Consider the following 9,772-nt stretch of genomic DNA (forward strand, 5'->3'; position numbering starts at 1 on the left):
CTAAAGAACTTTTTTCCATTGCCATGAAGTCAGGAGATTAAAGACTCAGCCTCCCTGTGTAACTTCTCACACCCATCAGCAACATCCCACCAGTACATTTACATTCTCCTTCCACCCTTACCTCTTTATCTGGGCTGTGACCACCATGAATACATGTTCACAAGTCTGCACACACAAGCTTCCTATTCCCTGTTGGAGTACCCCACATCGTGATCATGCTCCCTTTTGAGCAACAACCTCTCCCACAGAATCCATTATTATCGGCTGCTGATCAACTGCTAGGTTTTTGCTTTTAAAGATTCCGTTTTCTCCTCTGACGGTGGAAGGCTGTGCATCCTAAATCTAATGCCTTTGGTCCACTGGAGTCAGATGTTTCCAGGCACAGACCGAGTCAGCAAAAAAGTTTATCCAGCCCTAGTGTGTTGAGGAAGTCCTGTGGGGCTCCTGGCTTGTGGGTACACACTCTAGCATTGTAGATTATGCGGCTTTCTTCATTTTATATTACCAAACACATGCACTGTATATACATTTAACAGTTGAGTGTATATCATACGACTTGCATGTACCTCCCTTTAGTACTAGAAATTGCAGGCTCCCATTTTGTAGTCATACATAACATTTTAAGTCACTCATTTTGAGATCAAGATCTTCAGAGGATTCCAATGAAAATAATGGACCTAGTTCCCTCCCGAACCTTCTGCAGCTCCTCTACTTATGTAGTTTCTCTGAGGAAACCGATTACTTCAACCAATGTTCAGGGTATGGAATTTTTAAAGGCGATTCCCACATTGTTCTACTGCATAGACAATTTCCTGACCTTACTACAGAAGTCAGGATGTATGGGCCATACCACTTCCTAATACAATGCGTACATAAACTCCCATACCCTGTACAACACAGATGTCACGTAAAGGAGGTTTCCCATAAAACTCTTGTAACGCCCGATCCCGATACTCCTGGGGCCCAGTATCCATTCCAATTCCAGTAAAATTTGTGCAGTCCACATTTACTGTATGTATACTCCATTCCCTCTACTGTTAGACAATTGGAAAGGACTTGATATTGCAGTTTATGGATTTTGAGACACACCATGATCACAACTAAAAACACACACACACACACTAAGAACCTACCAATTCTGGAAAAAAAAAAAAAAAAACCTGTACAAGTCCTGCCCAAGACAACCGGGCCCCACCACTAAACTGGGGTTTTCTCCATTTTCTGACCAGGGCTTACCCAAATTTTTTGATTGCTCCTAAAAATTCATAGAAACTTGGCACACCAAAGTAAATATTCTGCAGCTAGTTTTATTTGATAAATTGCAGTCCAGACAGTTATGTAACATGTTGAACTAGCCATAGAAAGTCTTCAGACATGAGATACATAGAAAAATCAGCGTTATAAGAAATGCTAAAAACAAGGCGCAAATCCTCACCTATTGTGTTCTGAGAAAGTAGGGCTTGTCCCAGCAAACTGGGGACAACTGGCAACCACGTATAGTTGAATGTCGTCAACTTGGGCAGTCTAAAAACGTGCCAGATTTATCACAGTTACCAATGCTGGATGAAGAAACCTGGTTCATCTTTAGACTGACCACTTAGTTGCCTTACTTTGGAACGGATTTTACACTAAAATTTTGGCACAATGCAGCCATAAGCCTTTGCTATGAAGAACTACCACCATGTGGAACACCTGAGCATATGAAACTGTTCATTCTTCAAGTAGTCCACTGGCATACCAGTGCCAGTAGGTAGCTTACCAGCCAACAGGCCAGGTTCCCTTTTGGGGGGTCATGTTGGATTCTCCATAACGAACCTCACACACAAATGTAGCAGTCCATACTCTTGTCTATCACACTGAAGCTTTGATGATCGTTGGTGAATGGATGAATCAATAGATACATGGAAAGATCTTGTAGGGAACTCTTCTGCAGTATTCCTGCCAGGCCTGGCCATACTTCCTCAGGCACCGCTGTTCATCTTTTGCTGCACGGTAAGCCAGGAAAATAGTTAAGTAGACAAAGTAGAAGTAGGGCAGGAGGTGATTGAAACCTGTGGGAGACATTTATAGATTTGTTTAAAATAGTTTCATATTCCAAACAGTATTCAGGAGCAGCGATAGACTTCATGCCACATAGCCAAAATAGTAGATCAAGGTTGTCCCAATTCCCATGGTCCTCATATCTGTGCTATTCACACTTACCACATGGCAGGGACCAGGCCAGAGCCATAATTATATCTCCAAGGTAATTTGGGTGACGAACAACACGCCACCATCCACCTAGGAAAAGCCGTCTTCCTGATGTTGATTGGATGGTCTGAATCCTATATCCTAAAATAGATGGAAGAAACACTTTATGTAAGTGCAATGCAAGACAACTGCAGCAACCTGTTAGAAGGCTAAGAGTAGTAGTACTACTTGCAGTAGTCATTGTGGCTAGTATGGCAACCAAATGGTGATTTTTGATGTACAGATAGAGAGAGCGCGAGCGCGCGCGCGCCCCCCCCCCCCCTTCCCCCCTGCCAAAGTGTTTCGCACCGTCACTGCTGGCATCTGTGGAGTTAAATTTCCAGAATTAGGAGTTTGATAACAAGCTGTTGTAAGATACAGCTGGCCCCTGACCCAACATTATGATGTATGCCAGTTGTTGGACATTAGTGGCCATTTTGTAAGGTATACAGTCAACACTAGTAAGCTCTCCACCCAGCCAGGGCATGGATATGCCAAATCCAGCCAACTTCGATCAGAACATAAAATTGAAAAGTGGAGGAAGAAATCTAAACCAAGATTGAAAAGATCCAGCTTGACACTTAGACATCAGAATATTTCTTACTAGCCAAATGTGGGTCTGTAGGATCTAGTCGGAAGGCGTGTTTCATGGTGTTAGACTCCCGATAAATTGTGTATCCAACAGCTGCAATGGAAGGATTTCAGTAGATCAGTTTGTATAACAAGCAGACATTGATACAATACTATATCTTTCACTAGTAGTTGCTGGTGGAAGCGATAATACACATAGCTAAGACTCCAGTTTTACACCACTGGAAGAGCTGAAATGCAGTGTATACTGTATATAAAACTCAACAATCTTAGCTTTCATATGACACCAGAAGCACTGCTCTATTTGGTTTAGAACTTTATACATCCATATGAAATGCGCCCTTTGGCTAGTGCTAGATTCAAGCATATTGGCCACACAGATGAATAAAACAGTAATTTGCATGACAGTGAGCGGCAAAGCTGAACAGACCTATTTGGAAGTTGTATAACCCCCTCTGCAAGGTACTGAGATTAGGTTTATAACCAGTTTACTACAGAGACCCTTTAACTGCTATGTGACCACATATAAACTACATCCAACCTCGGCCGACATCAGTATTTGACACTGTACGTGCTCGGATACCAGGACTGCGACAATTGAAGACTCACCTATTCAGGAAGGCCTACAACCCCCAATAACACTATCACCGCACTGCCATCTGTACAGTCTCCCCCTCTCCTTCTGTCTCTACCCCCCCCCCCCTTCCCTCATAGATTGTAAGCCCTCGCGGGCAGGGCCCTCTACCCCACTGTGCCAGCCGATCACTGTTAGTATTATATCTACCTGTATATTCTGTGTACTGTATGTAACCCCCAAATGTAAAGCACCATGGAATTAATGGTGCTATATAAATAAACAATAATAATTTCTATTTCCATCATAAACTAAGGAAAACTAAAGAGGAAGAAGACCATGAAGAGTGCTCATACCATTGAGAATGATTATGCCAATGGCAGCTGAAGTCTTCAGTTCGTACGGATGACGGACTAAGTAGTACACCTGCAGGGAATGTATGAAGGGGACCCAGCACAAGTCCCTAAATGCCAGGGCAAAACCAAATCCATGGTGGACAAAGCCCATGGTGGTGAGGATCATCTCCTATTGACCAAGAAGACATAACAGCAGATTTGGTATATCACTCAATCCAGCCATGGTCTGTGCTCCATCTATATAACTGATGTATAATAAACAATGCTGACCTGATACCAGAGAGAGTCCAAGATATAAAAAGCCTGGAATCCAGACACCAAAACCAAGGCGTGGCATGAAGAACCATGGGCCGTAATATCTCTTACCAGGAGACACAGAAGGATCATACCCTGGAAGGGAAGAAAATGTCAGGGGCGAACTAGTCAGTTGGATTTACTAAAGAGGTTTTCCCCTAAGGATAGAGGGGGGGGGGGGGGCGCGCGCACGCGCAGGAGAGGGCTGCCCATTGGGGGGGGGGGGGGGGGGGGACAGCCAGCTAACAATTCCTTACCCAACTAGCGTTCACGAGCTGAAGGTCAAAGAAATATTTCAGGTCAAATGAGCCAATACGAGGGTTCAATTCACGCCCAAAGAAGAAGTCATATAAAGGGATTCCTATTAAAAAAAAACAAACAAAGTATTAGTAAGTTTGGCCCACTCAGCTGTGCCCTGGTGGCTTTTGGACACTTCTTTGTGACAGCCACTAGTATCACTATTCCTCTGGTATTTGATGACAGTCCGAGATATAATCCCCCAGTGTGGACTTTATGGGCCATTAGTGTGGCTAGCTGCAGGATTAGGTTTTTGTTATTACTGCTATTTCTTTAGGGTTACTACAACTTACCTGAATTGCCCCTTGCTGCCAGGGCATGATCTGGAGCTGAGAGGGACTTTATGTAAAGAAATACACCAAGAACCATGGATAGGAGTGCCGAGGCAGAGGCGAACTCCACATAGTGGTCAGCAACATACTGGAAGGGTACTTTGCCCAGCACAGCAAAGCCTGCCAAGATGGCGGAGAGATTGAATACAAGAAAAGCTGCCGGAGACAAAGAAAAGGTTAAGTGAATTCAGTATATACTTAGACATGGTGTATCCTACTCACTGCAAGAACTGGTAGGAGAATCCTGATCCCAGGCAACTACTCTACAAAGAGGGGAAACATGCGCACTCGTTTCCGCCACGTGGGGCCTTTGCCATACAAGTTTTCAACTCACCATTTATCTTATATCTCAGCCGGGTGTTATTGCTCAGGGTGACTCCCAGATGTGGCTGAAAATAAGTTATAGGTTATTATGGGATATCTACAATGACATTATACACAGATTGAGTAGAGGCAAATTCAGATTTCGTACATCCCACTAATACATGGAACAGTCACTAATCTGAGCAGCTACTATTATACGGTGTATGGACAACCTGACCTCGTCCTAGAGATAGACACAAGTCCTAATGCTGACCTGCACCTATTACATTAACCTGTGCATATACCATTGAGGTCTGGTGCAGAGATACCCATTTACCCCCCCCCCCCCCCCATGTATGCTTGGGACATGGGGAAATCACTTCCCAGAAACGGTAAAGTTTAGTTATGAGGGTACAACTACTCACAGGTCAGGGGGCTGCTTTTTTTTGTCCAATACCCAACACCTAGTATCCAGGCCAGGTGTAGGACAGTGCAGCCCCCTGATCTGAGGTTTATTGAGATGACTATATCTTCTAACAGTGAAATTGGAATTAAGTTACTTACCTCTCCAATAGGCAACAAATGTAGCCCCACCTGCAGTGCCACCCAGCCCAGCACCAGTGCCATAGCAATTGGGTTCCATAAGGACTGCAGCGAGGGAGCAGGACCCGGCCCCTCCAACACACTGGCAGACTTTGTATTACATGTAAGGAGGAGGTAAAGGCCCAGCGCAGGCATCCCTACTGTCAGCAGTGAGATCCCTACAGAGAGGGGACGGTGGAGAGAAAGAAAAAAAACCCTGTAAAAGTACATCCGAAATACTGAAAGGTCTTGTAGTCTCCTCTCAAACAGCCATACACACTTACCAGTGGGGCCACCAAACTCAAGTTCTTCAGTACGTGGAACTCTTGGCCGCTCCATCTTTCTTTCTACAAAACAAATACACAACATAGCTTATGATGAAGTAAAACAAAAAAAAAAAAATAAAATAATCCCTGGTACAACTATTTAGGACACCATCTTTTTTCTAAAGATCCAATTTTTTTGGTGTCCCACAGTCTACAGAAGCTCATATGAGCCAAGATGGCTGCTCACTAGGACATGCAGATTGTGCACAGTGTTAGAGGTCTTGGTACCATCAAATCTCAAGGACGGCACTGTTCTATAAGCCATAGTATAAAATATATCTTAAAGCAGATGGGTTACAGGTTTGGGAGGGCATGGTTTAAAAAAAAATAAATAAAAAATAAAAAAAAAAATAATATATATATATATATATATATATATATATATATATATATATATATATATATTTTCCTACAAGACAGACTATACAGCATCTATAGGACACCATATACAGATGCACAGAAAAACAAAGACCCCCCCCCCCCCCCAAATGGCACCAACTAGACACAATCAGGGGGGGGGGGTTAGGTGCACATTGCAAATGTGTCAAGGCACAAGTGGGTCAATAAATCTGCCCATGTGTATACAGGTCATACAACTCACCTAATTTCCCCAGGCTAAAACCACTCTCTTGTGAGGCCCAGCTTACATGGCTCTTCCTCTACTGAGGACCTGTGTGCACTTTATACTTGTAGTAATGAATAGCACATGTTACTGTGTCATCTGTATACTAATGGCCATTAACCCCTTGCCGCCTTCCAAAAGCCAGAACTTTTTTCCGTTCACAGTGGGATAATTTTCATAGGACTTCATCATGGAACCGTATAAAATTCTGTACAATGTAGTGGGGAACTGGGAAAAAAAAAATCCAGAACGGGGTAGAATTGGAGAAAAACGATGTTTGTGCGACTTTCTTACGGGCTTTGTTTTTATGGCACACAAAATGGCACGTCACCTGTATTCTATGGGGCCGTATGATTCCGGAGATACCAAATTTATATAGTTTTGTTTACGTTTTGACCCTTTTTAAAAAATGCAAAAAAAATTACAAATTCTTGGAGTCCCAATTAGAGATGAGCGAGTAGTATCCGATCGAATACCTCCCCTGCATAGGTATTGGTGTAATCGGTCGAACACCAAGGGGTTAAACGTATCAAATTTTTACTGCGTTTACCGCTTTGATGGTTTCTTATTAAAATTTTTATGAGAGGCGAAGCAGCAAAAAAACAGAACTTTTTTTTTTTCCCTAAACAGTGTTCACCATAGCAGGAAAATATTTTTATTTTTATTTTAAGTTTGTAGACGGGGTGTTTTTGGACACACGGATTCCTACTGTGTAGGTGTTTTACTTTTTTATGTACTTTTATATATGTTCTAAGGAAAGGGGTGCTTTGAATTTTTTATATATTTTTTTTAACTTTTAATTATAAGGCTAAGTTCACATGGAGATTTTTGGTCAGGATTTTGAGGCCGTCTCCGCCTCAAAATCCTGAACAAAAAGACGGATCACATTGAAATCAATGGGAGCCGCTCAGTTTCTTTTTTTCCGGGAGCTGTTTTTTTTCTGGCTCCCGGAAAAAGAAGTGAGGTGCTCATTCTTCAGGACGTTTCGCCTCGTGATTCGGCCTGAAGACGCTTCCTCATCCAGACTAGACCCATTCATTGGGCCTAATCTGGAGCGGAGTGTACGACTGGATGCCGGTACAGTGCACTGGCTTTCAGTCGCGGCTACCCGTCGCGGCCTCCGCCTCAGGTTCTGGACCAAAAGCCCCGTATGAACTTTCCCTTAGACCCCTAGGAGTCTTAGCCCTCAGGGGGTCTAATCACTAATACAAGCATTGCAATGAATATAAAGCAGCCTACAATAGAAATGTATTAGACAAGCCAGGCTATCATGGCAATGGATGGTGCTCATGTGCCACCGGGAAATTGGGCCCTCGGTCAGCTTTGATTGAGGCACCGGGGAAGTGAATGCCTGTGATCAGTGCTGTACAGCTCCTGAGTGGCCGCCATATTTACATACCCACATCATAATGGTACGAAAGGGTTATTGAAGTCCCTAGTGGACTGTTTGCAATACAATATAGCAAAGCCTATACTGCCATCTCGTGGCCATTACATGATACAAAATAGCATTGCATGACTGAAGAATAGCATTCCATGTAGCAATATTTTTGCTGTTAAATTGGACAGAATTGCTGATAGAGGAGGTCTTGGACAAGGTCTTGAATGCAGATGTGAATTCGGCCTTCGATCAGCCCCAGATCTATGTAGCCTGCATGTTTTCTTCATTCTGCATTGCTGAAGATAGACTAGAGTCAAGAGTAGAACAAGAAGAAGCGGCAGCTTCCATCTCCTCCATGTTCAATATAGGACTCAGTGTAGGGAACAACAGAGACGAGCAGCACTCCAATTTGGTCTGCACCAGATTTATTGAGGCCACACTGTTCCCATGTATATAGTTAATGCAGACTTAGTTACAGCAACGTTTTGGGTTTAGTTAAACCCTTCATCAGGTGCAGGTTTTCTGCAGTGAGAAGTGGAATAGTTTTCCTGGACAGTCTTGTTTACTATTTGGTGTAGACGACCTCACAATAGGGTGATAATACCTGTGAGATCATTGTAGGAGTGTAATAGGACATGGTTTTCTACAAAATCATCGTGTCTTATTGATGTGATATGACAGGGTTAATGTCTTATTGATCAATCTATGTATATCTGGTGTGTGTGTATATATATATATATATATATATATATATCCTACTAATATTATAAATGTGAAAGTTTGGATGTTTGTGTGTTTGTTCCTCAATCACACAAAAATGGCTGAATGCATTTGAATGAAATTTGACACATAGATAGTTTGTAACCTGGATTAACACATAGGCTACTTTTTATCCCCTTAAATAACATGGCTTCACGACTGTTATGAATTTATGTTTATATACTATATTACACTGCACTTATCTCAGCTTCTGAGATAACACTCAGCTAACCCTCAGTGGTGTGTGTTCACACATTTGCATATTATCTGATCTGCTCCAGGCACTGATGACAAACTGACATGTGCAAACACCTTTAATCCAAATTGGCAGTTTGCCAATTTTCAACATGCCTGGAAAAAGAAAATCTAATTTTATTGCAAACAGGGAGAGCTATGAAGGAAGGCAGAAGTCACAGAGTTCTCATCAAGCGGAGCTGAGGGGGATCATCAAGCCAACAACACACTCATTATATGGCGTCCCAGCGAGCTGCTGAGATACCGGAACAATCACGGGCACAGCACAAGGAATGAGTTCAGCAGCAGGACAGCTTGACAGCTGTCGAAACACCGGAGCATCAACATCAATAACACACTCATTATATGGCGTCCCAGCGAGCTGCGGAGATGCCGGAACAATCCCAGGCACGCTGCGAGGAACAAGTTCAGCAGCAGGACAGCTTGAGAGCTGCCCAAATGCCGGAACAGGCAAACCATCGACGGCAGCAATTGGCTGAATATAGGCGGATCATCAACGCCAACAACCTGCAAACGAAGTTGCGGGCAGAGGCTAGTATATATATATATATATATATATATATATATATATATATATATATATATTTTTTTTCTTATGGTAGAGTTGGAAGGGACCTCAAGGGCCATCGGGTCCAACCCCCTGCGAGTGCAGGTAATATATGTGTGTATATATGTGTATGTATGTATATATACATATACACAATTACTATCTGTGTATCCCTTACCTAGCTATCGTTTTAAGCATAGTTCATTTGTGGTTCTTGCCTGCTCATTTGGTTTGTCACCCTTTGTTACAGCCATATTCCCTTATTTATGGCCGTTATTTAGGCTTCCTGTTAATACACACATCCTTTGGACAAGGTGTGATTTT

At 42.8% G+C, this 9,772-nt stretch overlaps 1 protein-coding gene across 1 annotated transcript; it reads right to left on the reverse strand.

The window, feature by feature from the left end:
• Positions 1-1,890: 1,890 nt before the first annotated feature.
• Positions 1,891-6,149, reverse strand: LOC142214439 (delta(14)-sterol reductase TM7SF2-like). Its single transcript, XM_075283385.1, has 11 exons — positions 6,113-6,149; positions 5,843-5,905; positions 5,541-5,737; positions 5,008-5,062; positions 4,635-4,829; positions 4,302-4,405; positions 4,021-4,140; positions 3,751-3,919; positions 2,834-2,914; positions 2,203-2,331; positions 1,891-2,051 (listed from the first exon to the last, which is right to left on the reverse strand). Exons 1-11 carry the CDS (start codon positions 6,147-6,149, stop codon positions 1,891-1,893), a joined length of 1,311 nt encoding a protein of 436 aa, XP_075139486.1.
• Positions 6,150-9,772: the final 3,623 nt, after the last annotated feature.

This window comes from Leptodactylus fuscus, chromosome 7 (genome assembly GCF_031893055.1).
Source record: "Leptodactylus fuscus isolate aLepFus1 chromosome 7, aLepFus1.hap2, whole genome shotgun sequence".
In the NCBI taxonomy this organism is placed as follows: domain Eukaryota; kingdom Metazoa; phylum Chordata; class Amphibia; order Anura; family Leptodactylidae; genus Leptodactylus; species Leptodactylus fuscus.

Bases quoted from the DNA above. Each gene is read 5' to 3' on its own strand.
- LOC142214439 (XM_075283385.1), bottom strand. From the start codon at position 6,149: ATGGCTTATAGAACAGTGCCGTCCTTGAGATTTGATG. The intron at 5,738-5,842 runs GTAAGTGTGTAT...CCCTCTCTGTAG, and splicing joins TGAGTTTGGTGGCCCCACTG to GGATCTCACTGCTGACAGTA. The intron at 3,920-4,020 runs GTCAGCATTGTT...CTTGGTCAATAG, and splicing joins TGGACTCTCTCTGGTATCAG to GAGATGATCCTCACCACCAT.